General features: G+C 35.3%; 2 protein-coding genes across 5 annotated transcripts in view; one reads left to right on the top strand and one right to left on the bottom strand.

Moving 5' to 3' along the window:
• Window positions 1-12,829, bottom strand: part of Ucp4A (Uncoupling protein 4A) — a 224,870-nt gene that overhangs the window by 14,805 nt on the left and 197,236 nt on the right. For all 3 annotated transcript variants that reach the window (XM_090405849.1, XM_090405848.1, XM_090405850.1), the window contains exon 9: window positions 12,011-12,113. In XM_090405849.1, the coding sequence (XP_090261975.1) occupies window positions 12,011-12,113 (103 nt within the window). The remainder of the gene's footprint in view (window positions 1-12,010; window positions 12,114-12,829) is intronic.
• LOC150099104 (transducin beta-like protein 3) overlaps window positions 1-12,829 on the top strand; it is a 470,278-nt gene that overhangs the window by 435,164 nt on the left and 22,285 nt on the right. The gene's annotated exons all lie outside the window — the stretch shown is intronic.

Below are 12,829 nucleotides of genomic sequence, written 5' to 3'. Positions count from 1 at the left end.
AACATAAAACTGACCACTGTCTGATAGGTATCAGCGAGTTGTCTATGGAGGAGTGATATCCCAGAAGAGGAAAGTTATTAGTGGTGTACCTCAAGGATCTGTTTTGGATCCATTGCTGTTTAATTTGTATGTAAATGATATTTGGAGAGGTCTGAATGGTGATATGCAGTTGTTTGCAGATGATGTAAAGTTGGGGAGAGCTATCAGGAGTAGTGTGGATGCAGTAGCTTTGCAAGGGTACTTGAATACATTGGGTGAATGAGTGGGGATGTCAATTCAATGTTTCAAAGTGTAAGGTTTGGAAATTTGGGAAGCAGATGGGATGTAAAGTACACAATCGGTAGAAATATCTTGGAGGAGGTAGAGGAGATGAGATATCTGGGAGTGATTGTAGACAAGGACCTAAAATTTTGGGGACATGTTACTAAAATTGTGAAGACAACAGCGGATAATGGGAATGATGCGGAGGACATTGACTTGTAGAAGTAAGGATGTTATGATTCCTTTGTATAAGGCTTTGATCAGGCCACATATGGATTACTGTGCACAGATCTGGTCACCTGGTTTTCAAAAAGATGAAAATGCATTGGAAAAAGTTCAGAGGCGATTGACTAAGGTGGTTTCTGGTCTCTGAAATGTAGAGTATGAAGACAGATTGACAAAATGCAATTTGCAGAAATTGGTGGATAGAAGGAGGAGGGGGGGGGGATACAATTGAGACATATAAGCTGTTAAGAGGCTATTACCAGATTAATGTCGAGGAGATTTTGCACAGAATGGGTGAGGATAGCAGGAGAACAAGAGGTCATCCCCGGAAGCTGTATAAGGAAGGTGTGAGCAAGGGAGTGAGGAGCAGGTTTTTTGCATGGAGAGTGGTGAGTGATTGGAATGCATTGCCCAAGAGTGTGGTGAGTGCAGAGACGGTAAGGCACGGCATGATAAACTGTGTGTATAACAGTGGACCTCCCACGAGTCTTTGATTCTATGGAGGTTTTTATAATAATAATAATAATAAAACATATGCAATTATGACATAATAACACGCTGTTCTTATAGCCTAAAGCTCTGGCCACAAATTTAAAAAAAAAAAAAAACAGTTGCTGTTACATAACTATAGCATAAATGATTCTGCTGAATGGCATGCCATCACAATATATGGAAGGCCCAAATTCTCTGAAATTATTTTTATTTTATTTATTTTTTCAATTATAAATTAAAGATGCCAAGAAATTATATCCTTGGTTTCATCCTTTATTGCAAGTGTAAGCAAACAAAGTTTGCATGCGAAGTCACTTAATGACTGGGCTACCTGTATATACAGGCTAATGACTTCACATCTATTGCCTTAGTATCCATAATGCAATGCACATATCCTAAGGACACGATAATGCTATGCTATGCATTATGACCAGTTTTCAGCTTTATTGAGGTCTTTGAAAGCTGTTATAATGTGCCATTCTCTAATTACTTGTTGGAAACCACATGATAAGGCAACAAGGTCCAGATATAATCAATTTCCTATGTAAAACAATTATCATTTACTAATATGGCCCTCAAGGAGTGCCCAGGTTTAATTTGCCTTATCTGCAATCCAAAAGTAAACGTGTGGGTGTGTGCATGCAAGTATGCAGTACCTGTGTGCATGCACACAGGTACTGCATATCTGCAAATTTATATGGCAATACCTCACTTTGGGGGTGAGCTATACAACAGTTACCGGAAGATGACACCTATATTAGATTACTGTTCTCCACTCGGAGTTTGTAAGTTTCGCGACAGCATCCCATCCTGTAGTAAAAATATAATTTGTCTATTTCTTATTTTATAAAACGAATTATAAAGTCATTTTATTAACATATTTTGTGTTGTGTATTATTGCACAATTCAAAATATGAATCTTAATTTATCATAATATGAAATAATGACTGCAATAAAGTAATCTTAAAAATAGAAAACAAGAGAGAACCAATAAATTAAGCTTACATCACACATTCACTGACGCTTGTCTAGCATGGAAATTTTGGCACCTTGTGGTTTTTGTGTAGCATTACTTCTTTTTGTATCTACCATCTAAACCAGTTAGTTCTTGATGACGGTACAGCAATTTAACATTTTCTTCATTAAAAAATTGTGTATTTCACTAATTTCTTCCATTGCATTATAAGTTAATTTGTAATTAAGCATTATATTCGTAACTGGTGAATCCCTCCACAGCATCAGGCTCATGTTTATTCTTTATACAACTGAAATTACTTTATCCCATTATTCCCCAATAATTCCAAAGCAATTTTAATATTAAAATTTTTCCAAACTTCTCTGACTTTTTCTTTAATATGCAAGTATCTTATAATATTCTTTGATGCGAACCACCTTTCGTTTGGCAAACGAAAGACAGGCAAGACTGCTTTTGAGAAGCCCTTTAAAGCTCTGAGAATTTTCAGTGACAAACTTTGAATCAATTTAACCTATAATCACAAGTGGCCAAATCAAAACAAGAGCATTTACTTGGTGCTATGAAACTGGGTGCAGAATTTTCTAACAACATGCTGAGAGTGTGAGATTCCAGAATACACGAGTTTCATCTTAGTTAAACACTTACCTTCTTTATTAATTTTGGCCAACAATTATAGCTTTCAATAAACTTAAAAAAAATTTCAGTGGCTTCTTTGCCAGTATTTCTTGCATCAATTTTAAAGTGTAGAAAACCTGACTATTTTGAATTTGCAGAACCATTTGGCATGTTCAGGATAACCATATGTAGAAATGGGAAATTTTTCTTTATGCTTAAGCCATGAAAGTAAAATTAATCCTTTCCATAATCACTGATTGAAGAAAAAACTCTACAGCTATTATCATACTCTTGTTCATTACTTTTTTTTTTTCAGCAATGTCTTTAATGCTGCAAAATATTCATTTACTAATTTTATAGCCTTCATTTCTTCGTCTGCTTTCATATCTTCTCACTTTATAAATTTTTCCTAAGATAAGACTTTCTGTTCTTTGAGGATTTATTAGAACTTACATTGCGAGGTTCACTGCACAATATGTAAATTATGAAAGAGGTAAGTTAAAATCCACAGATGAACAAATGAAAAAGCTTCAGTGTAGAATTTCCATATGCCAGCCAGATATTATTGCATTAGTAATTTAACATTTATCAAACGATGCTGGCATCTCATATGTCTTCTGGTAGAACACCATATAATTGTACTTCAATTATCCAACCCTACAATTATGACAACTCAGCATTCAGATAACTGAAGGGTGAGATAATTGGTTGATTACTGTATTATCTTCGGACCTCCATTGAGGCAAAAGACATTAAGCTAGGTTCAACACAGAGCCCATCATGTTTTAAATACATTCACTGTCTCTATAGTCTTTATGTGCACCCACAAAAAAAACCCCACTTTCCCTGTTCACACCCTCCTTAGAACTTCCTGGGATGGCCCTTTTCTGCTCTTTCCATCCAATCTTTGAAAAATTTCATACACATTAATCTGATAATAATCCACTGCTGATGTTTCCCCTCCACAAAGAGCCCATCATCAAATTCCTGATATGTACCCTCAAGAGGTGTACAGGATATGATGGTACTACATGAAAAATTTGCATCATTACTAACTTCCTGAAGATACTTCAGGCGCAAACTTTGTTTGCTTACACTTGGATAAAGGATTAAACTAAATTTATTATATTACTGACTTCCTATTTACAATTTTCCTCCAAATCAATCTGTTAAATGTCAAGACTCCAATATTATCAGATCTTATATTTCTATCTTCTAAGGCATTTTTTACTGTATCAATCCACCTATATCTTGGTCTTTCTCTAGGTCTTTTCCTTGCCAACTTGGCAGAGAATACTTGTTTTCCTAATCTTTCTTCTCGCATTCTATTTAAGTGACCATACCACCTGAGATTAGCTCTGCTAACAAGGTCAGGTTCTTTCCTAATATCCTCGTTTTTAATATGATGATGCCATCTGGTCACACCCCTAATCTTTCTCAGGACTCATATCTGCGGTCTCTAGTCTTTGGTCAAGTGTTTTACTTCTAACCCAGCTCTCAGATACATAAATTAAAATTGGTTTGAACACTGTCTTGAATATAACTAATTTAGTGTTTTGACTAATTTCTCTCTTATTCCGTAGAAATTTATTCATTTGACTTCCTACCATACCAGCTTTGTTGATTCTGTTTTCTATTTCCATATTTAATTTACCTTCTTGACTAAAAATTGTGCCTAAAGTAGCTTATACGTTTTACTTGGTTCTATAGGTTCTCCATTCACAATGCAGTTGATATTTTCAATGCTTCTGCCTATTCCAGTTGTCTTTGTCTAGTTATCGCTGACTTTCATACCATATCTATTACAACAGTTATTCACTTTAGTCAGGGAATCTTGCAGACTTGTAGCGGATTTATTTAGAAGTATAACATCATCTGCATAAAGCAAAGAGCTGACATTAACATCTCCAATTTTGATATCAGGATTAATACCACTTTCCTTCATAATGTGATCCATATAGATAATGAATAACAGAGGGGATAATGTACATCCTTGTCTCACCCCAGATTTAACATTAAACCATCTCCCTGTACTTCCTTCAATTCTAACTGCTGACATACAAATAAAGACTAAGTTTTTCTTGATATAATGCCTCATTGATACCATACAACCCTAGCATTTTGAATAGCTTCTATGTCAGCACCTTGTCATATGCCTTTTCCAGATCTACAAAACTTGAATATAGATCTTTGTTATATCCCCATCAGTGTTATCCCCAGGAAGTTTTACCAGCCGGGTGGAATGAAGCATTAGCTGGACGTACAAAAAAAAAGATACTGTGCAGTATTTTCTATTATATGTAAATACAACCCCACTAGTAACAGTGAAAGCTTCAGAATTTCAGTGTACCATTATCTTCATGGAATACCACCAACTAAAAGCTGACATCAACATAATATTAATATTGTAAATATAACTTTAGTGTTTGTTATATACTAAATAAACTTCGAATGCAAAATGTTTCCGTCATATTTAACTCAAAAATGAAAATCCCAACATCCATATAAACAAACAAATCTTAACATAAACAAGTTAATCTTCAATAGAATATTATAAAAACACATTTTGAATGAGTTAAGAAAGACCCTTTTTCATAACAAATTAAAATAGTAATTTTATTAGAAATTACTTCAAACTAGGATAATATTTTATATAGTAATTATAACAAACAAGACCAGGATTTTTGTTATTTTCTCGTTAAGTAATGGAAAACTTTGTAAATGCTCACAGCTTAAAATTCTATACATTAATTCTTCTCTTCTTCTTAGAAGCCCAGTTGTCAGCAGCTTTTTTGTAATTAAAATCTGCTGGATCTGGGCCCTCGAGTAAAATCAGCATCAGATTATTTAGAGTGTTCTGACTGATGTGATTCCTCGTACAGGTTTTTATCCTTTTTAATGAAGAGAAACCCCTTTCACATTCACCTGTGCTCACAAGTATGGCCAGTCCAACAACAGCCACTTTTGTTAAATTTAGAAAACTCTGAGCTCAGATGTTGTTGTTAATTTCAGCAGTATTTGTCTTGGATGTATATTTTTGTATAACTGTCCATAAATCATTTCTGATGCAACTACCCATTCTAGTTTAGTACTTTCATAGTTTAAAACTGCAGGACTTCCATTTCTAAAATAATAGTCAAAAAAGAATCTCAGAAGCCTCACATTGATCATGACTTTCTGCATTGACTTGAAAAGCAGAAAATGATTGGCATATCTGGAAATCTTACTTCTAGGTGTTTAATAACTGTACCTATGTATTTATTATATATCGTAGTCTTAAATGTAATAACATTAGAATCTGAATAATTAATGTGAAGGTCTGACTATTCACCTGAAAGATGCTGATGAAGATTTTGAAAATGACTGCCAGGAGTGTCTTTCAATTCCATTATGGATAGTTTTCTGGGTTCTAAGACTGGCTCTATTTTAGTTAAGTCAACATCTTGCCTTTGCCATGTTCTAGACAAGTTAGATAAATGCAGTAACACATCTGAAAGCATCATTAGTGAAGCTACAAAATTGTATGTTCTGATATATTTACTTAAACCTTCAGCTGTGATATCATTTTGTTCGGTGGCCTCTCTTTCCAATGCAGTTATAACACTCACTGTGCATTCTCTTAGAGACTGTATTGCAGACTCATGAGACAGCCATCTAGTGACACTAGCCATTTAAGTTTAATCTGAGGACTGTTCAGTATATTGTGGATTTGGGTTAAACTAGCCATCCTGACTGAGGAATTTTAGAAGAAGAAAAACAGTTGCCTTAAGATATCATTAAGGGTGTGGGTGTGGCGGATGCCTGGTGAACGTCTCTTACCAGAGTACGTAATTCCAACTAGGAAATTCCAAGCTGGTGGAATGGTATAGTCCTGTTTTTCCTGTTTTGGCCTCGGACCTTGGGCACTAGCAAGAGCCAGTCGGTGGTTTACACAATAACAGTTGCCCATGACTCCATCTGTTTTATCTTTGAGCAGTTTTGCAACTCCCTTTTGCTTTCCAATCATGACAGCTGCTCCATCAGATCCTAGGCCCACCAGATTACAAGTTTTTAAGCCTAGACTGTCAAGGGTTTCAATTACTTTGTTAAAGTCTCAGCTTTGCCATCAATGATATTGCAAATTGATACAAAACTAACCCTGCAGTCTTTTCTAAGTTGACAAACATATTTAATATACACAATCAGCTGTTTTAAAACTGAGATGTCTGTAGTTTCATCACATAAAACACTGAAATAATCTGCAGAAAGTATATTTTTCAGATCTAATTTCTGATGCTAAAATATCAATCAACTCTTGCATTATTCTTTCTGAGGTATAATGTGCATTTTTACCAACACTAAGATGTTCTAAGTAGCAACAATCCATAGCCTTGCAATGCTCAAGCATATGTGGTAACTCATTTTTTGCTAACCAATATATAGATCTTACAGCTTCCAGAAAAGCATCTCTCTTCAAGTTATTCAAAATTGAAATTGATTTTTCAATTTGCCCTATTCCAGTTCAATTATATCTGAACAAGAATCAGTGTGTAACTTGCTTTGTTTCGTGGTCAACCAAGCTTTCTTTTTGATCTTGTGCATGGAATAGTTACCCAAGTCACTTCCTTGTTTGTGGGTTGTCTCTTTCCGTATTTCATACACGTAGAACACATCATTCCATTATCTTTCACCACCCACTATTAATACCTGGTAAGCAGTGTTTATATGCACATTTTACATTTGAAAGAGACTCTGCAGAAGTTAATTCACCAGATGGACCAGCCACCGCAATGTCTTTGTCGGAAATCGAAGATTCTGTTGCTGGTTTGATGTCTTCGCTACTATGCTTATCGGTTTCATCTTTCTTAAAATAACTTAGTTTTCTAACTTGACTTTTTACTCATTATCAGGTAACTTAATAAATACAAAATATCATTGTTATTAAATTAATCAGAACAAATCACTGACAGTAATACCCGAGACACATAATGCACATTATGTTGCAATTTTACTATTTATAAGTATTAATTACTAGGAATGGGAATTGGTATCACTCGAGACTGATGTCATAGTCCTCGAGAATTCCCTGAGATCACAACTATATTTGATGTGCAGGCTTATTTTCTTTTAGAAAATAAAATATTAAATACCTGACTCACGATCTTCGGACAGAAACCATTATTAAGAAAAATAAATGTAGATTTTTAACATTGATTTTTGCCTTCCATTCGAATTCGCTCAATTTTCACAATTTATTTCTTTCAAACATAAAAATTATGTCTCTTTCGTAAAAGATCTTCTTTGCAACTGATACTGTTGTATTCGCGATCCCGATTTTTGTCTTGTTCCGTGTACGGATTGGTGTGCATCAAAGTGAATATCTGAAGCTCTCAAGATGGGCTTGAATTGCAAGAAATTGAGCAGGTCTCATTGAGTATTGAGACTCTCCAGTTCGATTTCTCATCACTATTAATTAAAAAATGTCTTAAATTATTTTTCCATTCTTGGTAAAGAATGAAAAAATATCAATTCACAACATTAATTAGCCGGGTGACACACCCATTCAAAAGATCCTGGGAAGAACACTGGCCAATCTGATCCTGAGAGCCTTTATTTGGCCTGAATCCAGCTTGTTCTTCACCAAACTTCTCTTCCACAATCCTTCACAAACGTTTACCAGGAATAGTTGCATAAATCTTACCAAGAACACTCAGTAGAGAAATACCTCTGTAATTCTCACATTCTGTTTCATTTCCCTTTTTATATATATGTGGGTACTATGAGAGCTCTATTCATTTCATCTGGAATTTTCCCTCTGTCCAGGCCTTCTGAACTTTATCATGCAATGCAGCTACTGTATGACTTTTATACCTCCATACTTGAGTATTTCTGGTCGAATATCATCTAATCCAGCTGCCTTTCCACATTTCAAGCTTTTGATGGCTTTTTCTACTTCAAATATAAATATGTATTCCTGATTGCATGCTTACTCATTTTTTTTTTTTTTAATCTACTGTGTTGTCACTGACTGTTTCATTTAGCAATTTTTTGAAGTTTTCATGTCACCTTTATCATCTCTAATTCCTTTTACAACACTCCTTCCTCCATTTCTAAGCTTCAACAACCTCCAGAATATGTTGTCACCTTCTTGATATTTATTTTCTATGTTCTTACCAAAGTCTTCAAATGACTTTTGTTTAGTTTATGCAATGTTTAGCTTTCTTACATTTGTCTCTGTATTCTCAAAGAGCACAAGCTGACTGTTTGCCAGGAACCTTTTGATATGGTTTCTTCTTTTCCTTCACCGCATCTTTAACTTCCAGTGTCCACCATGGAGTTCTGATTTTTCTATCCTTGCAGACAACCTCACCACATATCTGGCTGAATCAACCAATGTTTTCTTTAGAGCTTGCCACGGAATCTCCAAGGTTTCATTCCTGTTCTCAAACTCTTTGAATAATGTTTGTGTTTATTCTAGTCTACAGTTCACATCTGAGAAGCACTCAACTTTTATTCACTTTAAAACTTTCTTATGTTCTTCTTTTCGATACAAAATTCAATTTTATACTGCTCAAGACTAAATGGTGATCACTTCCAATTTCAAATCCTCTGTACACTCTGGTGTCCTGCACCAGGGAGAAAACATCACTATCAACGATAACATAGTCAATGAGACTTTTTTTATTCCTTGCCTCTTCTCTCCATGTGAATCTGTGCACATTTTTATGTTGGAACATTGTGTTAGTAATAACCAGTCCATGTCCTGAGCAGAAATCCAACAGGTATTTGCCATTATTATTAGTTTTGCTCTTTTCTCGAAATTTTCCTAAAATATTTTTGTATTTCTGACAATCATTTCCTACTCTGCTATTTAGATCCCAACAAGGACCGACTTTTCATTTTTAACTGTGTCAGTTGCTTTCTCTAAAGCAGTGTTTCTCAACATGGGGCATATGCCTCACAGGGGAGCAATTTGAATATTGGGGGGAGAGCCAATTAGAAAATGATGTTGCATTCGTCACCTCATCACTGATATACTCAAAACACTCACCATTATCAGCGAGGAGGGACATCAAAATCTTTGAGGTGGGGCATGATCTAAAATCTGTTGGGGAATACTACTCTAAAGCCTCAGAAAATTCCTCCACTTCTACCCTAGTAGAATATTCTGTGGGACCATAGGTACAAATAAGTCTCATTGTTCAGTTCCCCATTCTGAGTTCCACATCACTCTATTTGAAATAGCCTGCCATTCAAGAAGATTATCCTCGTATTTAGTGTTGGATACTATGGCTACTCCCTCTTTTCCTTTATTGTCATTGCCTGTGTATAACATTTTGTATTTATTGCTCAGAAAGATCTCACCAGTTTTTGTCTCAGTCACTCCTAGTATGTCAATCTGGTACTTATCCAATTCCTTAGCTAGCTCCATTTCTTTGCCATTCAGGCTTCTAATATTGATAGTACTTATCCTGAACTGTGGTGATGTTGAGATGGTGCATGTTTTAGGATTTTTTCCAGTAGCTGACTTTTTGCTGTTCGCCCTGGTTTCCTGGCGAAAACAACAGGGGCTTTGTTTAACCACGTGATGCATAAAATTAACCCAGCCTGCATAAAATTCTGTCATGTTGTACCATCATGTTATATTGTGGTTACCTTACCAGCCATTATGGATCAAATACGCATCCTCATACGCTTTGTATCCATCATATATTTCAATGTAATATCAATGGTATTACAATTTCAATATGCACTTTGCATCCATGATAACCTCGATGTCTATAGATCGTGGCTGGTAGTGTGGTTAAGCCAATAAGAATGCAATTTGGTTGGTAAATCCCAAATTGCCAGCCCCTCCTTCTCCTTTCAGTATCCAAGTAGATACTTAACAGGGTGCAACATGAGAAGGTGAGGATTGGGCATTTGTTTATGGTCAGTTCTCTGCATTCCTTTAAAGGCTATGCAGAGGTCTCCTCTCAGTTATACAGCTTTGATATCATAGTTTAAATACATTCACTGTCTCTAGTCATTGCCCACGCTCTTGGGCAATACATTCCTTTTAACCACCACTCACTACACAGACACACACACAAAGCTACTTTCCCAGCTCACACCCTACTTATAGAGCTTCATGGGATGGCCTCTTCGTCTGCTGTCTTTCCCCAATCTATGAAAAATATCAGCCACATTAATCTGGTAATGTCTCTATCATGTGCCACTCCCTTTTTTTTTCTCCTATCTGTTGAACTCAGTTTTCATACTCAACATTCCAGGGAACACCTTAGTCAATTCACATAAGTAGAATCATAAAACTCTTAATTCTACATAATCTTCTGTGCCCTGAACTTGAGCAAAACATAAGTCACTATCACCTCCAGGATATCCTTATTAATCCTATACTCTGAATTCAACGTTACCACATTGTACTGGCTACTTCACTCATTTTCTCAAGTCCTCATATAAGGATACAATGTGAAATATCAGCAAATAAGTTAATAAATATTATTTTCTTATCATTTTGTGTTGTCATCAATACTATGAAAATAAATAACATACTGTGCGCACATAAGAGTCTTTCCATGCATTTGAAAATTACACATTCCAGTTCAAGCTTTAAACTTTTCAAACCATTCTGCTGGCAGAAAATATCGTGATGTCCCCTCTGAATTTATTTTCTTCGAGTGATATTAACAGGCTAAGTACTTTTACCATTATCTAGTTGGTACCAATTGGAATCTGTTTTTGATTATAATCTTCCAGCCAAGTTATTAAAAGATTCTGCATTTCAACAAACATAGGATTTCTGTTCCTAGTGCACTGCATACTGAATGATGTTGATGCGACTTTACCTTGTTCTATTCATTGTCATTGCTTAGATTTGGACAGAATTAGTCATATTGTAGACTCGTTGAGGCCTAGCACGATGCCAATGCTTGTCTTGCTTTGACCATTATCAAACTGTTGGCAGTCTCTATATATAGACTGTCAGGTATTCATTTTCTGTTGTGCTCTTTATTTCTACAACAATGACCAACTTTTCCTTTTTACATCAGCTGCCTTCTCAAATGATTCAAAAAATAAAATTCTTCCACCGCTTCCAAAAGAACCTTCTATGGGCCATAGGCAAAAATTTATCTGTTCAACTCTCCATTTTGATGTTTGTCCACATCACTTTAATTGTACTGGTTACTATTCCCAAAAAATATCGTCATATTGTATATTGCTACTCAACCATTTCCCTTCTTACTACTGTATGAATTGTATTTGTTATTTAAAAGAATATTCTTCTAAGTTGGTTCTAAGTTTAATGAATTTTACTCATTAAACTCAATTCAAATCACAGTATCTTTGAATCTTTAGAAAATTAAGCAGGTGATACCTGGAATAACGCTCTAGATAAAGGCTAAATAAACATCTTATTTTCCAAATCATATAAATAGCAAGGTGAATGAATATAGTTACCATTCTTGTCCAAATTGGTACAAAACCTTTGTATAAAGCCATAAAACCTTCCACCTTCACAGTTTTCAAGAGGCAGTCTATTGATGACCGATAGACCAATCCTCTGAAAATGGAAATTCAAAAAGTATTATCAATCTTTTAATGAAGAAATCCATATTATTATATTATATATATATATATGTTCAATAATTTTAATGATTTAAACCCCGAGATAATTAAGAATAAAAGTTTAATACGGACACAACTAGTTTCGTTGGCAAGCCAAGTTCGTCAGGTGTCAAAGTACAAAGATATATACAAAAAAGACCAATAGAAACATTACACACTAACAACAACAGAGCTATGAAAAACAGTACAGTTAAGTTCAAATTGGAGTCCGTGCTTCAGTTCTAGCTACATTTATACGCGTCCGTGTGATCTCACGAGAACGCCAGCACCAAACAGAAGAGCTACAGGGTGTTCGGGATAAATTTGACAGTTTCGTAAGGAAAAAGAAAATCTTCTTTGTATCTATTAAATTTAATGAATTGACAAAAAAACATTACAGGCAGAGTTAATTACAATACTATCAACAAGATTTACTCAAAATAACCACCATTAGCATCGATCACAGCTTCAATTCTGCTTCGGAACCTCGAACAAGCTGATGCTACAGTCTCCCTGGGAAGGGCCGCAAAAACTGTTTTAATTTTATCCATTAACTGGGCTTTTGTATTACTGGAAGTGCGATTGGTGTCTTTTTCAACTGCGCCCCATACAAAATAATCCATGGGGTTAAGGTCTGGGGAGTTTGGAGGCCAAACATTTGGACTGGTGAAG

Source organism: Typopeltis vanoorti, chromosome 15, assembly GCF_054136105.1.
Source record: "Typopeltis vanoorti isolate ZY-2024b chromosome 15, IOZ_Tvanoo_1.0, whole genome shotgun sequence".
Classification (NCBI taxonomy): domain Eukaryota; kingdom Metazoa; phylum Arthropoda; class Arachnida; order Uropygi; family Thelyphonidae; genus Typopeltis; species Typopeltis vanoorti.
The sequence above is the reverse complement of the archived record's forward strand: the minus strand, read 5'-3'. Positions and strand labels throughout refer to the sequence as shown.